The sequence below is a fragment of the Ciconia boyciana genome, chromosome 4, assembly GCF_034638445.1.
Source record: "Ciconia boyciana chromosome 4, ASM3463844v1, whole genome shotgun sequence".
In the NCBI taxonomy this organism is placed as follows: domain Eukaryota; kingdom Metazoa; phylum Chordata; class Aves; order Ciconiiformes; family Ciconiidae; genus Ciconia; species Ciconia boyciana.
The window spans coordinates 62,986,382-63,006,755 of record NC_132937.1 but is presented as its reverse complement, the minus strand read 5'-3'; the positions used below and the strand labels follow the sequence as shown (position 1 = coordinate 63,006,755).

Genomic DNA, 20,374 nt, shown 5'->3' with positions numbered 1-20,374 from the left:
GTAACAAAATAAAGATTTAATTAGCAGATGTTATCTACAGCATAAACATTCTACAGTTATCTTGCTAATTCTGTATGCATTTAAAGTGTTTACCTTTTTTTAAAGACATGTATAGGTAATACAGAACTTTACTTGGAAAATTTATTTTGAAAGAAGAAAGCAATTCTAGTTTTAAAATGTTTATTTTGATGGAATTTTTGCATGAAAAATATTTATAGTATTCAGATCTCACTATGATAAGACCTAGTGTATTTGTCACTATCAGGAAATCAGGATTGTATAATTTAATTCAAGCAAGCATAACTTGTGTAGAATACAAGCCTAACCACGTCAATGCCTGTCTTAAAAGCATTTTAAACCCCCATAAATGTGCATCCATCCACCTCTTATTAAACAAGACCAAAGTATGAGGCAGCAATACTTTGGTTTACATGTCTGTTCAAACACAGAAGATTAAAAATCTTTGGGAAAAAAGCCAAACGTAAACACACTGAAAGTCGTAAAATTGATTGTCTTTGCAGAGAATTAGAATTAATGTTAAAAGTACTGCTAATTGCAAATAAACTCACAAATGGCATCTTTAGTTCTGGAAGTACAAAAACTAAGTACATTGACCTACACTACCAAACCTGGAAGAACAACAGCAAAATACCGCCACATACACAAAGAGCTCCTCCTCTTTTACCTAAATTAGCTGCTCAAATTTTTTTCCTGAAGGTAGAAAAAGTTACTATAAACAAGTTACCCCAAGAGCTGCAGGAACTAATGCCAGTGAAAGCCCATGGCCACTGTGAGTTACGCTTGAAAAACTTCTCAGCTCTCTGGAGCAAAGCCAATTGATTAAACAGTATCCAGTTAGGCTGAAACACAACAACTGGCTCTGTTGAACTTGTGAATGTTTTTGAAAGTTTGCCCACTTAAATCCAGCCCTCAAATCCCAAATCCAATAATTTCTTTTTAAAAAACGATAAACATTTTGTCAGTAAAACTAAAACACTTATTTCAGTTTTTCTTAAGATGTCTCCATGTTAGTTAAAGGTCAAATCTGAAGTTTGTTACTCTGAGTGATACATAGATGAGGATCTAGGTAGAGGTAAACTTTACAGACATATAGATGAAATTATTCCCTGTATCTTTCTGCTACCACTACCATTTAAAAAAGTGAAAACTTCAATTAACATTCCAGCATTGTCAACATTCCACACTATTTTGCTTCCTTTTGAATTTGACTTTAGGTATTACTCTCCTTAATTCTTCCCTCTCATGGACAATTTCTTTGCGATTCTCTTTCAATGTTTGCCTTCTAACTCATCAATGAAATCTATTTCATGATAAACATTTCCTTTCAACAGCTTTCTATTTTCTGTTCCTCGAGCACTTTCTCTACCAAACTATTGTGTGTGTCCCATTATTTGCTCCTACATGAAATCCCATGTTGACTTTACAGCATTGGTCTTGTTCACCTGAATTATCAAGTATATAATATGCATAAGGCAATCTTGCAAAGCAAGATTGAAATTAATGCAATTCGATTCAGCTAGGAACCTCTGACTCTTGTTCTTACACTACTGATAACTAGTGCATTTAACAATCTTTTTATATTATTGAATGTCAGACACTTTATGGATTAATAAATGTTATGACTGAAAGAATAGAATAATAATGGAAACAAAAATCCTTCAATACAAGAAATATTCTGTGCATTTGGAAGTGCACATTATCTTTGTTTAACTTAAAGTATTGTATATTAATTAATATACTTAGGTAAGTACAAGTGTTGCTAAACTTCTCGAAAGAACATTTTAACGATATAAGATCTGACTACAGAATTTTCAAATAATTATTGGAAAACTGGAAAGATGACAGTGATCAGTCCATAAGCATATCTCAGGACTAGAAAGAAAGGAAGGAGAAGTAAGAACAAGTCAATTTTTTTTGTCAAAAAAATCCAACTGTTTTGCCAAACAGCAAGTCCTGATTTGTTTTACGGCTTAGCCACATAACTACTAAAAAAATGTTAACCAATTTAACACAGGGAGAATAGTAAAAAAAACTCAAATTGCACAAATAACACCACAAATTCTTTCTCCTAGAAAGATTTCATCCAGTAAATAATAGCACATTTTTCTCTCACTTTAAAATGTAAATATGCTTAAAAGTTTCAAACATATGATTATGAACAAGTTATTCTGAATGACAACTAAAAAAATCACAGTATAGAAATCCAAAAGCATTATTGCCAAACATTACACCATCACACACACATTGTTTGTTAAAACATATTCTTCATGCATCGCATAGCTTATCTTCTGATTAGCCTTCTGAAATACACAGGATGCAAAGCTAAAGAAATACTTAGTATAACATATAGTATCTGCTATATGTATTTTAAAAGAATTTTTACAATAAGATTGACAGCAATCATGAAAGCAGTTAGTCATTAGTAAATGTTTAACTATATTGAAGACATTATGCATTTGCAGTGCATGTTCAGAAATTTCCACTGTTCAAAGTAACAGTGAAACTGTTAAAAAAGTGAAACTTTTTCCACTGTTCAAAGTGGAAAAGCTCCACTTATACTTGACCACGTACTTACTGGTCATCTGATAAGTTAAGTGCGCCTATAGTGAATTATCTGTAACACCATTATACACTTCTGCACTCTTCCCATTTTCTCCTTTCTCAAACCAGTACCTTGGCAGGGGGGAAAAAGGTGCAGCAAAATAATTCCTTTGATATCAAAGACAAAAAAATTTATTGAATTACTGAATGTAACATTTTTACTGTTTTATTCAACTTTGTGCACTTCCACGTTGTCAAGAAAACCTTCACACAAAGTTCAAAAGAAAGAAGCAATTTATTTTCAAAGGCATACATGTAAGACAAAGGGCCACAGATGCAAGTTGTTTAGTAGAAAGCAACATTTTCTGGATTCAGAAAATTGGGTGATAAAAGGTTACAGTACAGAAAATATCCCAGTAAATGGAAAGAAATAAAGTCAATGGAAGTACAATAAAATGAAATTGTGAAGTGCTATTGCAAACTAGGGAAAATAACGTGTAAAAGTGCAGCCATTCCTTCCTGTCTTATGCTTGTTTTCTTATCCTATCCCTTCATTTACTGCACTTACTCTGAAGAGGCTTTCCATATATTGCAATGGGAAAGAAGAGGGATTACTACATAGTTGTGCAGAAAACAGTTTAAAAAGTGTTCAGAAAACCTAGGGACTCTTACCACACATGAAAAATACATCAACGAAAGCATATATTTTCACCTTTCATGTTCCATTTAGTCTATGGGGTTTTCAACATAAACACATTATATCTTCCTACCACAGAAGATATTTTCCTCCACCACTTCTTTTGTTATGTTTCTTAAAAGAATATAGCAAGTTTTGGATACCAATAATGAGTTTCCATTTCTTTGAGTTCCAGACTACATACAGGCTGTAATCAAGAGTCCAGCAAAAATGGTAGCATCTGCACATTTAGAGTCCCACACCATTTAAGGGTAACGCTCTTCAATAAGAATGAAGACATGCAGCTGAGCATCAAGCATTAAGTGCCACAGTGCAGCAGTAACTTCTACTTAGAGATTCCATCTTGAATCTGCAACAACTCTTAGATCTGCTAGCTCTGTGTGACAATGTGTCTCCTGCTGCATAGTTACAGTAGTTTTAAAAATAGTATATACCTACCAAAACCAATTTTTGTCTATCTGACAGTACAAAATTTCAGTATCTGTTCTTCCTACAACAAGCATAAAGAGGTGGCTCTACACTCTGGAGCAATGAATGCCAACCCATGTATAAGCATCCTCAGACATGACTGAGATGACTGGCCACCTTAGGCCTGTGACTTCCCTTTTCCTCTCTTGAAGCAAGGAAAAAGAACCATGTTCACCTTTTTAAGTACAGCAAGATGAAAATGTATGGGAGAGCAAGGGAACAGAGGCCAGGAGTAAGATGGGGGGAGAAGAGAAACAGACATTCAAGGATACATGTTTAAGCAGTCTCATGTTTGTGGCAATTGAAGTCACTGGACTTAAGAGGATAATGAACTTCCTTCAAAAGTCTGAATCTTAAGTTGAAAATACATTTGCATAATTATTCCTCAGCCATAGTTGTACTATGAGCATCTTCCTCTCTTTTACTGTCTGACATGTCACTATGGTAAGTATCTTGCCAAATACTGACTTCCACTCAGCAACAACCCCCTTGGCCTTCCCACTCACAGCTGAAACAGTGTTAACAGGCTTTTCTCTTCAGGTATGCATGAAACCACTGCTGCCAGATATCCAGGATACTTTCCATTGCACAGTTTCATTGTTTGTTTTCATGTCCAAAACAAACAAGAAAGGCCTTCTCAAATCTCTACCTGCCTTGCAGTCACCTAAAGTGTACAAAAGCATGAAACACAGTGAATACAGTATGACTGTCCTCTTAAAACACAGCTTGCAAGCAAATAACAAACTCTTATGCCATATTCTACTTTATATTTTCCCCCTCCCCTCAAAAGCTGATAAAACACATGACTTCCCAGACATATTGTGAGTTGCAGTGGGTTTTGGATGACTTATTTTGATCAGGTGATACTTACTGCATTGCAGTGGATTTATCTACTCAAATTACAATTCCAAATTATTTCAGCTAATCTTTTTTCCCCTTATAGTTTTCCTTGGGTTTTTTTTTTCCCCAGGAGCTTTTCCCATTATATGTATGAATTACTATGACCTTTCTATATGTTTTTCTTGAACACATGCTATTCTTAGATACTGTTTTTATTTTACCTATGTTTCCTCTACTTGTCAGGACATATATAAATACCCTGAAACGTCTGCTAACTGACTCTGTTCTTGGTCTTGTTTCCTTCTCAATTCTACACAAACACATGTCAAACAAGAATTTCTTCCTAAGTTATTCTGCATGCCAAGGAAGACAAAGTATAATAGTGTCCACATAAAACTTCATGTAGTTTCTCTAAAAATGAGGTCCGTATGGTCAAGATAAAAAAACAGTTATGAAATAATGAGAATGTCTCTACTTTCACCTGATTCTTAAATAAATCAGAATTGCTTTTCTACTTCCCTAGGATACACTACTGAACCAACTATGTACTTCAGAAGGTTATAGTGACTTACACACTCCACAGTTTGAAATAAGCCTGAATCTTATATTTTAGAATGACTTCTGATGTGGACATTAGTTTTCCCTCTGAATTTAACTTTCTTAATTGAAAAGCAGTCTCACTCAGATTCAATTTATCTATTGTTCTAACAAAACAGGATCGTAAAATAAGAACTAGAGGTAATTGCATAGCTAATGGTCAGCACCTCAATTGTCTTAGAAAATGAAGCTAAACCTACCTTAAAATTTTAGAATACTCTAGGACAATTACATTTATACTCATACTTTCTGAACTAAACAAAGCTACTCAGGATGTTGGCTCTGAATACAAAGGTATCTAATATTGGATTGTATCACAGGAGACCAATAGCTGAAATATTCTTCAAGCTGCAAAAAATGTTAGACTTATTCTGGATCCAAATTACTCCTCCAAAATATTCTGCCAACACTGAGAGACCAGTATTTAGCTATACCTGCTGATAAAAGTAAAGAAATTTTATCAGAGCAATATGTAGTTATTTTGCTCTGGTTGTCATATCTAGCTTTTCTGCTTGTATAAACCAAGACCAAGGACATTCCATAAACTCTGATCTTTTGCTTGGTAGTGGAGAATTGACTAAGTCAATTGAGGACAGATTGTGTTCTCTCTGTTTCGCATTTACTTCTGAGTCTTTCTTCTCCAATCAGGTAACAGAGCAAGAATTTATCATTAGGAGCAGTTTTATTTAATTTGGTGACTCTTTAACAAAAAGAGCTCCTATAAGCCATATCATTTTCTTGCACCAAAAATCTGACCATAAATCAATATAGTTATTATTACTGTTGAAAATGAGAGGAGGTAATCAGCCTGTCTCAGAATTCAAAGCTAAGACAATTGTTTATTCCAGCAGAAGTCTATGGACTTGCACCTATCTTCTTTCGCCCTCTCACCCCTCCAAACAGCAGCAAAACCAGAAGCCATGCACATACACCATAATGAATATGCAACTACATGCTTCACAGAATGCCACATACGAACTCACCGCATTTAAAAAAAAAAGCCATACTGAAATGGTTAATTCCATTGTAAGCTGAAGCTGTAAGCTCAATAAAGCAGCATTACAGGCCAATCATTTGGGAACAATTATTTTAAAGCTGAATAGCATTCCCCGTTCTAGAAGAGCAAGGATAATGGAATGTTATCTCCCAAAAGCCTACTCTTTGTAAACAACTATCTAAACTTGTTGAACCTGAAAGCTGTGCAAACACACTGCAATCAGAGTTACAGTATCTGATAGAAAGTCTTTGTTTAAATAATCTACAAAATGTCAATGTAATACAAATACGATAAAGAGGAGTTCTTAATAACACAACTTTTGTATTTACAGTATTCTCAACAGCACTTAAATCTGCATTGGAGATACAAAGGGCATGTTTTTTCCTAGGCTGACAGCATGCTTAGTTCTCTCATTTACACCACATTGCAATAACATAAAGAGGGGTTTACCATTAATCCAGGTTTTACTACAAAGCATCCCGTTATTTCTCTGTCAAACACTGGCAAGAGTGCCAAATGTCTGTCATCCAATTCAGAGGATTAAGTCTTCTTTTATAGTGCGATTCTTGTACCAATTTATAAAAATACAGATATAGTTTCTTAGAGCTGGTCACAGTCTATATTTTGGCCTGAATTCATGCCGCAGAGGTTGAATATGACAGCTGGCAGGAAGCTGCGGGGAGAATACATCCTCCCCCTTCTCAGTCACCACATTTCTGTTGCCATAGTGATTAATCCTCAATTGAATGGCTGTCTTTGTACATTTCTTTTCAGTAAAACTTTAAGTAAACTTAAGTTGAAAACATGCAGTTGACTGAAAAAAAGAAATGAGACTCCACATATTCAACAGGTAGAGTACAAGTTCTTGTGACTAATACTTTTCCACATATTAAAAAGTGCAAATTAGCTCTAATGTGGGACATCACCAGTTTTTCAAATTTAGTATGTCCTGTTCCCATTTTTTGTCTTTTTTGTGAAGCCTCCAAGCCTTCTCCAAAGTCTTCCCATGCTCTACCTCCCCCACCAAGATTCCTATTGAAGAAATACTACACAAATTCAGCTTTACAGGAACTAGAGAAAGCCTATTGCAGACTTCTGTACTTACGTAAAACATTTCACATAGGCGGTTTTTGCCAATTAACAGAGAAATTAATTAGGAAATTAAGGAATGCAGTCATTTACTTCAGAATAGACTAGAAATGTTAAAAGAAGATATTTAATCTTGCTTCTGGGAGGCTTCTATTTCTTATGGTAGCTAAGAAAAAGGTTCAGAAATAACAGTGCAAGTTACCCAAAAACCAAAGTAACAAGCTCCTGCACTGAAAATGGACCAGGTTGCTTTGGAACCTGGAACTCACCAGAAAAAAAAGGGTAAAAAAACCCAAAACCTCTAAAAATACTTAGTACATGACTAAGGTCTTAGAGAAACTGTTAACACTTTCATTTTTTCTCTAAAGTTAATAATGCCAGCATAATTTTGAGCAAAACATCACATGAATGACTCAATACTTTTCCCTGAAAGGCTGTATGTAGGTCTGCTCTGAAAATTATAGTCTGGCTTTGTAAGTCCACCATGTCCCTTCTACAGGTTCATTTCACATGTTTTCTTTTAGAAGCTTTTGTTTTCAATATGCTTCTTTCTGTAGTTACACAAGACAGATGAAAAACCAAATTAAGAACTATCTTCTTCACAGATAGTAATAAGGTAATAGGGACAATAATCTTCCACTTGTTTCATGGAAAACCAATGAATTTTTAACCAAGTCTATTTGCACACATGTGCAAACAGAAGACTTGAATTGAAACTAAAATGTAGAACAAAGATGGCTCACTGTCACTAAATCAGCCTAAAAACAACACACAAAATAATGCAGGAAAAACAAGTTATTTATTCCAATAAATTAATTTTTAATATAATCTTATTCACTCAGACTTCTACATAGAAGACCAGAAAACCCTTGTTACTAATAATCTTCTAAGAAAGAGCAGATCAAGTGTATTTTGTAGTCATATGCATAAGGAAGCAGCTCTCGGTAATTTTTAATGGAGTGGATACCTGCCACACTAAATTACATGCATTTTCTACGCTTACATGTTTAGCATACTGAAACCTGGTGTGATTCTCCCTGCATCATGGTATCACAGAATCGACCATAATTTCTGCCTTGACACTTATGACTTGCTATGAAAGATTACAAATAGCCAGAACAAAAAAGAGACATTTGACTGCTTTCTGAGACACTTAGGTTCTGGGATGTACAATAAATTTTTTGAACTACAGAGGAAGTTGAGATGTATATGTATCTCCAAAATTTCTCCAGGAACAGCTGTCTGCCACACCTCTGCATGGAACAAAAATCCTTGGCTTTGTTTTGATAACTGAGGCTCTTAAACACGTCTAATTATTGATGCTTCAGTGCCTTCCACATAAGCAACACTACCATAAACATCAACTGTTTGAGGGATGATTATCATACTGTTCTTCTGTCCTTTCTTCTCAAAATCTACATTGATCTGACACTGCGAGTTGCGGTCAACGGTCAGAATATGGACAATCTTTAGACACAGGATAGTATGTACAATTCAGGAACTGTTGGTAGTAAGTTAGAATATTTTTACTGTAATTCTAGATATCCCTTAAATGTAGAATACTAAGTATATAAATACCATGTCTCTCAAAAGAAAATTGGTATTCTTTTAAGTATCTCTGATATACTTGCAAAATAAAGTGTAAGCAGATATCCACTGCTGTAGGTGACTATTTATGAAAGCTCCCTCTGTAACAAGACAACAGTATCTCTCTTCATTGAAAATGCTGCTCCAACTCACCTACAGCTACAGAATCTTCTTCCACGTCCATGCAATCCCATGGACTTCTGTGATAAAGGCAATATATTCCCCAAAACACAATTTATTTTCGTTTCTTCAGGATCATGTGATAAAACCTTTCAAATTTGTTTCCTTCTACTATTGTCATATACAAACTATCTTCAAATAGTTATCTTTAATTCAGATGCTGGACAGGACTTACTTTGACTAACGATACTCAATGAAAATATGGTTTATTCTCTTGCTTATATAATTAACGCATAATTTATACTGTTACTTTTACTACTTTTAGATTTGATCTCACCTTTCATAGCTGATAAGTTGTGGGAGAACTCTCGTGATGTTCTATTTTTATTTCTTGACGGCATATTTCATATTCTGATTGCTGTTACCTAACTGTATTTTCGATAGTCATATAGAATTTATGGAAATACACACTAAACAAGCATTCAGGATTATAAACATGAATATTCTAGCTAAACTAGCTAATTTACACAATCCCTTTTAAAACAAACAAAAACAGAGAGCATGACTATGGTCCCTACCACCTTGGGAGAAAGAAGAGTCAAAGGCTCTGCAGCAGTCTTGAAGCCACATACCAGGACTGTTATGGAACCTGGAGCATAAAGCAAGCAAGAACAAAAGAAACAGCAGCAAGACCTACTTCTCATAAAAAGAACCAAGATTTTGTTCCCTCAAGCCTTTAGTGGTACAGAACAATAGCAAGTTAAAATAATATGTTCTATTACTTCAGAGAAAAGGTAGCTGGGGTATATGAATACTAGCATGGGTAACATTCAGGGCAGACTGACTAGTTATTACTGGTTACAAAAAAATATGCTTGATTGAAACCTACAGTTTAAAAGGTTAAGAGAGATTTGACTGTGAATTACATTAATGCCAACAGTCCAGATCTAACACAGACCTTCTGAAGTCAAATTAAGGAAAGAGACTATCACAAAGACAAGTATCTTTTCTTATCCACAAGTTCAAATCTTACACTTTTTACAACCAACTTAAATCCAAGTTTACTTATTCATTAGTTATTTATGTTCTTAAATAAGATGTTCTACATACCTTCAAAGTTCTCTTTTGAGGAACAAAACTCCCTGCCTCCCATCCCTTCTACCTTGGCTCTCAAGGATCTTCTTCCCATGCAACCTCTCTCACTTTGAAGGAAGAGTCCTCATGGGTTTTGCAGTCTGCTCCAGTTTTAAGCAGTTTCTACAACTCAGGTGACTACATTAGTCTCCATGCTTCAGCAATAAAGGAAGGACTAATAAGCCTAATTTATATGCCTTTTATTTACTGCAGTTAGAAAACCAGGAAGAAGACTTTTTTATATTGCTTTCCAGCAACTTATTTTTGCTGTCACTCATATTCAACTCATTTCCATAAACTAGCTACTGAAACTAAAGAACTTAACGTAGGACGTAAAACTTCATGAGAATATAGTGAAGCCAAAATGTGATTAGATGACTAGTCAATAGCAAGAAATCAGCAAAATGTCAATGTTCTTATAACAGGTTATCTTAATTGATTACTTTTGCTTATTATTTATTATTTTTTGCTTATTACTTGTTATAACATTACTATGCCTGTCATTCTAGATTCATATGTAAGCAGGAAACAAAAATGTTTTACTCAGTCTTCAACCAAGATTTGTAGGAAAAGCTGTATTTCCCAACTTACAACTCATTCAATTCAATGGCATACTTTGTTAGTTTTTAAGTGTTCTTGCATCCCTTTCCCAGAGATATCAGTCATTTCTTGAAAAATGTATTTAAATTTTATTAAGTCAGAAATGCATTATTATAGACAGATTGCAGAGCATAATTGCAAAGCAGGAAGACAGAGTTGGCATAGGTGAACTGAACAGCACAAACGATATTTTACTTTTGTCCCAAAAAGACCTATCTATGAAATGAAACAAGAGATCCTTTTTTTGATCACTCCTACTCAGAAATAAGACAAATTGATTAAATGTGCTTAAAAAGGGACATAAATATCAGGGCATTATTCAGGAGCATTCCTGGTGCTATCAAATAAAGCTTCAATATAAATACACTGTAAAAAAAGCTTCTAATTATGAATTTGATCATTGATACCCAGAGCAAACAGAAATAGCTACATAATTTCTGAGAAACAGTTAGAATAATGATGCTAGAAAGCAACATCAGTGTGAAATTTCAGCTGACAAAAATTTTGGTTTTCTTTCAATAACTATCAGGTTACAATTAACATTCCGGTATTTAATACTATAATTTTATTCACCAAAAATAACAATGGAAATTTAAACTGTTCAGCTGTATTTTTAATATTACACAATGCTACTTGAATCTGTTGAAAAACTTTTTTATTAAACTTCATTTGAAATCAGCATTCTCTTTATAACACAATTAGCTGCTCTGACAGCGAATGTCTTAGCTTAAACTGATGGCAAATAAGTGAAAAATGACCAAAGACTGATGGTCAGAAGAGCAACAATGATCATGTTTTTCATAGAACATCTTTTAAAATAAAAATAAAATAATTAAGAAAGGAAAATAGTAACAGTAACATTCTTAAGTAGATCATATTTCAAAGTTGTTTCTGAAGCTCCAGCAGCTCTTTTTTTAAGCCGAGCACAAAAAAATTCAAAGCTCCACATTTAAGAACAGGCAGCCATCTAAGGATTATTTCTAGATTAGTGCCTCTACGACAAAGAAAGAACAGGAAGCAAAGGAAGACACAGCCTTCTCCATAATCATTGGTGCTTTTCTTCCTACTTAAATCTCCAAGAGAATTGATACTACTGTTGCTTCTGAGTGAAAAATAGATACCTTGGAAAAACTGACAAGTTAATCCAGAGAGGTTAATTTGTAATAGTTGCAGCCACACAAACTCTCAATAATGAGATGTAAGTTACATGAACAATATGAATGACTCCCACAAACTAGTTTTGAACATAGGTGGATCAACAGACATTTATTCAAAGTACTCTCTTGAAAGTTTTCTTTCATTTACATTTAGTTTTATTAAAGTTGTCAGCCATTGCCATTAAATAAGGACCTTTCTACAGTATTCTTGAGTATTTTTGACCAACTTTTCTGTTAATAAGGGACATTCTAATGCAAATGTGTTAATTGAAAAGGCTTCACTTTTACTGGTTGGCCTGGTTTGATCTTCCCAGTGCAAAAATTCTTTGGCATCCCTGCTAATGGCTTAATTAAATACAGTACATCAACAACACTGGAAGAAACTCTTTTAGCCACAGCGGATGTTCAATACCCCAGAGCGACACAGTCTTCTGTCTACAATTTCTGTAGTGATTGCTAGTATGTTTGTAAAGACTAAATTGCACATTCACCAATTACTTATTCTACGCTTGTGGTTTATCTTAAGAATCAGTCTAGGAAATGGCAAATGTTTATTACAAGGCAAACAACAAAGTGTCCAGATGATCAGAGTAGAATAAAACCACTATGTAATAAGAACAAAAACCTGGAAGCTGTACCTGAATTTATTCCAGATTCATATGTATTCCAAATGAAATTAAACAAGATGCATGACAAACAAAAAGCATAAAACGTATCTGTTGCTGCAAATGAGCACTCCCAGTCAACTCTAGTTTTATGTTTCAGACATTAAGCATAGACAGTAATGACCATTACTTTAACCCACTGTAGCAAGTGCGTATGTCCACCCCCCCAAAAAAAAAAATCTGGAAACTGATTTATGTTTGACTGTCTATGCCACAGAGATTCCAGCATGCACTGTGGCAACTGGATTTTTTTTAACTGTATCCAGGACAAACTGAAGTTTTTTCAAGCCTCAAATCAGAAAAACATGGCACAGAATTTGATTTCAAACACCCAATATTTAATCTTACCATTTCTCTCAGAAAAAATCCCACAGAGGGTGCTCTGCTGCTTAATTCCCAACTCTTTCAGAGCTGGCCAATGTAAAAAAAAAAAAACAACCCCAAAAACAAAACACAAAAGTAATTTATTAGACCTCCATTTGAGCCTTCTCCTCCTCCCATCCTCAGTGGCTTTGATCATTCATGGTGGCCATTAACAGAAAAACAAGTTTGTTAGAGCTTTTTAAGATGAAAAATGAGGATAAAAACAGTAAAAACAACATTTCCCAAACACTTCTCTTTACCTTGGCTCTACAGACTGCTACATTAGCAGGGAGCTGGGAAAACTGCTTCAACTCAAATACGTCTCGCACTGCCCACCGGCTCAACCGATTCTCAGCCTTGCTGGATCCAACCACATTCTGATTTGAATGAATATATGCCACTTCTTGAACACCATCTGATATATTAGGAGAAAGATATAATCAAAGATTTATTCCAAAACCCTGAAGGTACACAGTTGCACAGAAGAAGGATATTACAATTTTTAAAAAATTTAACATGAAAGTTGTAAAAGTTGTTATGATTTCACTCAGCACCAAGTTTCTCAGCTCTATGAAATGAACAACAATCACTTGATGGATTCAGATTCATCCAGACAGTTTAATACTGCTTCCATTTCAGTGTGTTTTTTTTCAGATGGACAAAGCAGTTTCAAAGCATCTATGATTTAATGGCTGCAATATTAATGTTTAAAGTAAGTCTCTAACAGAATCAAATCTTCTACATGGTATTTCAAACTCCCAAATCACATAAATAAAAACTTATGTACATGGTAAAAAAAGAAAAAACTTAACAGTCCTGTCAAGACTTAAGGTTTTACAGTTCAAATATATAGATTTGTGAATTCTTCATAAACCTTCAATCTTAGCATCTTTCAACAGACAGTAAGTGTTTAACAAAATATTACAAAGCAACTCATCACCTCAGAAGACAGGAAAGTAAGGCTAATAGGTAAGGAGAGATACAGAAAGACATTATTAAAAAATTAGCAGAGCACCTATTAGTATCTTGTAACAAAAACGTGTATAGTAGGAAGAACTTAAAACCTGCCAACAATGATAAATTAAACATCTGTTACTACTTTAGTTGAAATAAAATCAAAGAAATTAAATTACTAGTTACCTAAATATCTGTCCATTGATTCCACTTTTTGCTCTTGATGTTCAAATTCAGTTTTTCTTGCAGAAGTTCTATGCACAGCATAATTGCTAGACTTCATTTGTGCACCAGAGGTATCTTGAATAGGATGAAGCATTTTAGACCCAAACCGAACTCTGCCTCTCTGTCTTTTACACTTACAGCTTTGCTTTCTGGCAGGAATTTTCTCAACTGGTAAGTTATCTTCAGAGGATGAAAATTCATCTATATTCTGAGAATCACTTTCCTTTTCTTTTCTGTTGTGCTTCTTTGATTGTAGTGGAGATTTGGAGAAGCTACCTAGTCCATTGTTACGGGTGTGTCTGTCTTTCCATTTTGGAAAGCTGAAAGTTCTTAACTTCCTTGATTCAGAATTATGGGAAATTTCAATATCATCAGACTCATCACTTATGTCACTTCCTCCTTTCAAATCTCTTGTGCTGTTCTTGATGTCTTTGAAAGACATGACTTTGCTGAAATTTGACTCAGTACTATGGAATCCAGATTGCTTACTGTCTCCGTTAAATACCAACCCATCTTTTTCTTTTGGTAACTCTTCACAATTTTCAGGTGCTGACCTGTAAATTTCAACTTTTTTAGTAAGCATTGGTTGCTGGTATGCTGGAACTTGGGTAGGAAAGATGATATCATCATTTTCTTCAGAACTCCATTCAGTTTCAATGACTACATCACTTTGCTTTGAAATGCATTGATCCTCACTTTCTCTGTCCCTTTCCTCCTCAGAGCCTGATAAAACAAGCCCGTCTGTACTACACATATCTTGTTTATCAGTTCCATCTGGTGACTGAGCAGCTTTCCCATGCTCCAAAACATGCACATGGCTTTGACATTTCTGAAAATCACTATGCTTGCTATTTACATTTGTTCTTACAGTCTGATCATCAGAATTTGAACGATGAGAGTTATTATACTCTTCTTTGGTAGTTTTAATTTCCCTCTGCAACAGCTTAGAGAACCCACACTGCATTAAGGAAAGGTGTCCCTTTGTTACCATTAAACTATTTGCATTGCAAGGCTTCCTTCTCTCACATTTTTTCACAGAAGTTTCCAGAATATCATCATCACTAAAGTCATCACAAAAATCTGTTTCTTCTCTCTTTAATTGTGCTTGAATGCTTCCGGGTTCTCTATCTTCTTTACAGTCTGGTTGTTCATACTAAAAATAAACGTAATTTACAGTAAAGGTATTTAAAATGTAACTAATATATGGAACACACCTAATTCCAAAGCAGTGTAAGAAAGTGGATTTTCACTATGTTACTCAATCAAAAAATATACAAAATAGTATTACAATACACAAATAGAAAGCAAATACAAAACAAATCATAAAGACAAATTATATGAAAGTCTTTGTCAGAACAAAATTTTTAGCAGAACAATGAAAATAAAAAAATATACATTTGAGACTACATATGCTGCACAGTGCTAAAACAACCTATGCCTTCACAATCCACACCCATATTTTTCTAGTTTATACTGATCTTGTTGCAACTTTTCATCTTTCAAAGGTAGTCTGAAAAGCGACTTCATGATTCAAACCTTAATAGTGTGTAATGACATTCATAAAAAAAAATAATCTCCAGCAGTGGTCAACCTCCTTGCATATGGGGGCTAACACAGTTTGAGAGAGCTGCAAGTACACAACATTCTGCTCTTAAAATTAGTTGAGGCCTACTATAATCAAACAAAAACTACCTCCAGGAAACCTTAAAACATTTTAAAGCTACAGAAGTCCAGAATAGAACTCCAAAACTGTGTACTACTGAGATAAGGATTATGACAATATGTAAATGGAAAGTCAGAAGGGTGAATACTAAACTTTTGTACATTAAGAGAAGTTTTAAAGTTAATATATTAGTCCTGATATCACCCTGCTTATCAAAAAGCATTTAACACAAGCTAAAAATGTTATTGTTTGTTACCAAATCCACTGCAAGATCATGACCACACAGTGATGTATTAGCAATGTGAGGTTATGACCAACATGATGGCATACTGATTTAAATTAATGCTGACATTTACCCACAGAAATCTCCAAAAAGCATAAGAGATAGTGGGTAATTTTCAGTACTGTTCAGTGTGATCTAATCTAATGATATTTTCATGCTTAGAGGCCATATTGTAGACCTAATTGTTTGTTTCCCAAATCATCTGAACACAGCGGTCAGTCAAAAACTTGCATAAAAATGCTCCCATTAAACCCAGCCTTTACAGGAGAAAAAAAAAAAATCTTGTTCCAGAAGGAAATTATTAAATATGTTATTTAAAAAAAAGCAGCCAGCATTGAATAGACCACTGATTTGGTGGGAAGCACTGTCTGATTACATCAACTAAATAGCCCATGTCTTCCATAGCGGTCCACAAAGCCTGAAGCAAGTTTTCAATCTTCTAAACCAATTGTACTCCTTTCCATAATTCCCTAACCAAAATCTTCTAAACAACAATAGGTGTTAGATTCTCAGCTGACTTCTTGATCAGAAGGCTGTACTATCATATCATGTCATGTCATATCATAAGGCTGTCAGTCTTAAGACACTACAGAGCAATGCTTCAGTAAACAACATTGCTCTGTAATAACAGCATGTTATTAATACCCTCATTCAGACTGAGGATATCCAAGTGTTGTAAATGTGATAGAATACCCTATTACGAGACCGTCAGAATATTCCACTTTAAATACAGACAGCACGACATTATCTAATGCTTTACAATATGTAAAACCAAGGGCAAGCAGACATTAAAAGATGGCAAGTGCAATCTAGGGTAAAAGCATTATCAGCCTAACAACATACTGTCCACATTTGCTACTGCAGTACCAGGAACTAGAGGGACTGTCATGCTCTGGTCCATACTTCACAAAGACACCTCACCTTTTCTGAGCTGCATTGAGGAGTCTCTTCCTTTAGCCATGTAGTTGCTGTCATGACTCCTGCTTCTACTCGCCCTTCCCTCTAAAACAATCAAGAATGTATAGAATAAAAATGTATCTGTTCAAGTTCACAAAGGCAAGCCCAGAAAAAAAAAGTTTTTCTTTTTTTCTACAGAGATACAAGCATCAAAACTATAATCAGCAAAGTCCTGACTAAGACTTACATTTTGGATCTTATGCATATACTGTTTTAATAATTTAACTTTTTTCCAAAGCTCAATACCTGCTACAATGTTCATATTACATGCCACATTTTAATTGAGATTTAATTCAGAGAACTTTTGAGCTTAATATCCCCAAAGTACGTGTTCTTACACCACATTACTCTTTTGGCTATGCTACTGGCTATGCTACCTTTTTACTGCTATATCACATTCCCCAGCCTCTTCCTAGTATAGGCAAAACAACAAAATAAAGGGAAGGACGGAAAGAAACCTAGAATAAGACTGCAATAAATTCCAATATGCATGTCAGCTACAGCAAACGTGCTGGATAGAAAAAGGTATAATGTTGGATATACTTAAAACCAGTGTGCACTACATGCTATGGAATTGTGCCAACAGTCTTTTTAGAGTAACTAAGAAATAAATCTTAAAATACAAAGCCTCAGTTATTTACTTCCACCTTGTAACATTTTTAAATTCAGCATTTTAAAATATATTTTATTAAACCATTTTTGACATCTCAATGTACTATACAAAGGCTACTATGATCATAAAAAATATTTTTATGATCAGAATTCTGGCTTAAAACGTCACTCTGAGTTATTGATGGACAAAAAGTATCTGTGCACAAAGTTGACAATATGTGAAAGTATCACAAAAATAAGTTATGGCATTTTGATTAGGAAAATAAATATATTAGCAAACTTTTGGAAATTCTAATCCAAACTTTTTCCAGTTTTTTTGTTTGATTTAAGGAAATTTATCTGGTCTACATCAGAGCAAGAAATTAGCATGCCTATTTCATCTAAGGCACTGCATAGACAGGTACTGTTTAAGTTTCTCTGTTTTATAAAGTACTTTGTCGTAATTTTGAATGGAAACATCTCATGAGGAAAGGAAAATTGTAAAACTAATATCCAGAAGTAAAAGGGTAGGACTTCACACCTCCAGGATGTCTTTGGTAAGACAGGACCCATGAGTCCTAAGTTTGAAAAGGTTATGGATCCCAAAAAGCTCTCCTTGATGTCCCTTTGATCCTTGCACTGCCTCGAAATACCGCTTGGCATTTTCACTTCCAACCACCGCACAGTGAAGTTGCTAAAACAGAACAACATAAGAGTTTTCAGAAGTGTTTGCTCCAACAACATGTCAGAATTTCCTGGCATCCACATTATATACACAGCTTTAGTTGGAGCAGGCAGAAATTCTTAAGGGAGGATATTTTATTTTAATTTCCCTGGCAGATGTTGGTATAATAGATTGTGGTATAACAGGAACCTGCTTGGGTTTACTGAATAAAAAAAATACAAATATTTCAAGTCTTTTACTTCATTGTTGTCTAATATCAGACACCCACTATACACACTGCTGACACTCCTATCTTGACAGCTCATCTTTCCTTAATACTAAATTTTTACTATTTTTTCATAGTCCTTTGCATTGCATGCTTACTTGGTAAGGATTAAATAAAACCCAAAAGATTACTCCTACTGATCTCTGAATATTTAATTATTGTGCACTCTTCCTAAGTAGATTGAAAAGAAGTGACTTAATCTTCCAGGTGAAAATGAAAGACAAGTAAATAGTTTGTCAGGCAGTATTAAAACATTTTTGAAGCCAGGCAGGTTTAGCTGCATTCCAATGACTGCAAATTTTCAATACGTTCATAATTGGTATATTTGACTGAGTGGAAGAATGTCAAAACCATGGTTTTATGGATACCAGACCTGTAATATTTTTTGTAACTGTCTCTAAGCAGTTGTTAGTTCTTCAGTTCTACTCACTTCTAGTTCAAGCACTGAACAGGCATTTTCCTAGACAGTTCGTCTCTTGAATTATGTAGGCCAGTAAGTATACAGTCAAATTCTAGCTTAACTTTAGCTAGGCACAGTTTACTCTTTCTTCAATTATGCGTGGTATTTACAAAAGTATACTTTAGGAAACATACATAACTTATTCAGGTTTCTATTATGTTAGATTTCATGTTTATTTGTATCATATTCTTCAATCACATATGGCTAAGTCAGACAACTAAACACTACTAAAAAAAAATCCAGCAATTTTAAAATCAGACAGATCCCTCAGTAAGAATACACTACAAACATGATAAATAATTTTCACATAAATTCATTTAATGAAAAGGATGCATGACAGCATCTAGCTCTCAGAGCACATTTGTACAGTTCACCAAAAGCCACACGTCTACATGTACTCATGGTTTCAGAATTTTCAACAGCAAATAAAGGCATTTTCTTCACACCTTACTGAAAATTTCCTAACTGTGCTCAAGTGTCAATAGCAGGGAATACAATCCAAGTGTAGACTAAAAAAAAAATCCCAGATTTACAATTACTCTGTTTGTTGCTTCTTATCTGACTTGAAAAACACAAGTCAAGTTGAAAAAAAAAAACCAACAAAAAACCAAACAAGAGCCTTTCAAGAAGTTTTATACATGCCTTTTGGAAATCCAAACAGACAATACCATCCAGGTCTTCTTTATCTACAAGATCACCAACTCCAAAGACATCTGTGAAGCATGACTTGCTCCTTCAGTATTTTAGTGAATATACTTGGTTGTAATCTGCTGTTGATCATTTTGTTAGCCTTTCAGAGACCTCTCCTACTTATACTTGCTGTTGAAATGAATCCTCAGAAGTACTTCGCACAAGAGAAACTTTGGAATGGGATGCTCTCTAAGCTTTTCCATGAAGTGGATATAAAGAATAAATCAAGTGGGTTTTTTGCAATGAACAGTCCTTTAAACCTCGCTAAAGTAACACCCGTAGAACAATACAATTCCTGCTCCTGATGTGTTTGAAAACTAAATTATTAGCTTTTATGTTTTTAGACTCTGTCCCTCAAAGTAGTTTTTGGACTTACTGTGTTTTATATTTAACTCGCCTCATTACTATATGATTTCAACTATTAATACAATGTCTTCTTCATTGTGAGCTATCAATACAGAGTCTCTGAAAATTGCCCAATTACCTGTGAGCACGTCAGCCCGTCACTTACTACTTTTCATTTCTTCTTAACAAGTTTCTCTTTTTTTATTTACATCATTTTGTCAAAATTAAACAGAACTCTAACTTTTTTTGGCTTCTACAAAACATTGAATTTAAGTGAAATAAAGTCACTGTTACACTTTTCAAAGTAACATTTTAAAGCAGGCCATGCACATTACTGAGAGCAGCTCAAGATTTGATCTGCCAGCTGTGGGGTTTCTGAC

The 20,374-nt window shown here is 34.5% G+C and overlaps 1 protein-coding gene across 6 annotated transcripts in view; it reads right to left on the bottom strand.

Annotated features, from left to right (window-relative positions):
* Positions 1-20,374, bottom strand: part of ERCC6L2 (ERCC excision repair 6 like 2) — a 58,950-nt gene that overhangs the window by 4,797 nt on the left and 33,779 nt on the right. For 4 of the 6 annotated variants that reach the window (XM_072859449.1, XM_072859450.1, XM_072859451.1 and 1 more), the window contains 4 exons: positions 18,091-18,243; positions 16,923-17,003; positions 14,017-15,208; positions 13,137-13,291 (listed from right to left, as the gene is read on the bottom strand). In XM_072859449.1, coding sequence (XP_072715550.1) covers positions 13,137-13,291; positions 14,017-15,208; positions 16,923-17,003; positions 18,091-18,243 — 1,581 coding nt within the window. Of the gene's footprint in view, positions 1-2,884; positions 4,392-13,136; positions 13,292-14,016; positions 15,209-16,922; positions 17,004-18,084; positions 18,244-20,374 lie in introns of those variants that run through there. The other 2 variants (XM_072859453.1, XM_072859454.1) reach the window with 2 other exon arrangements.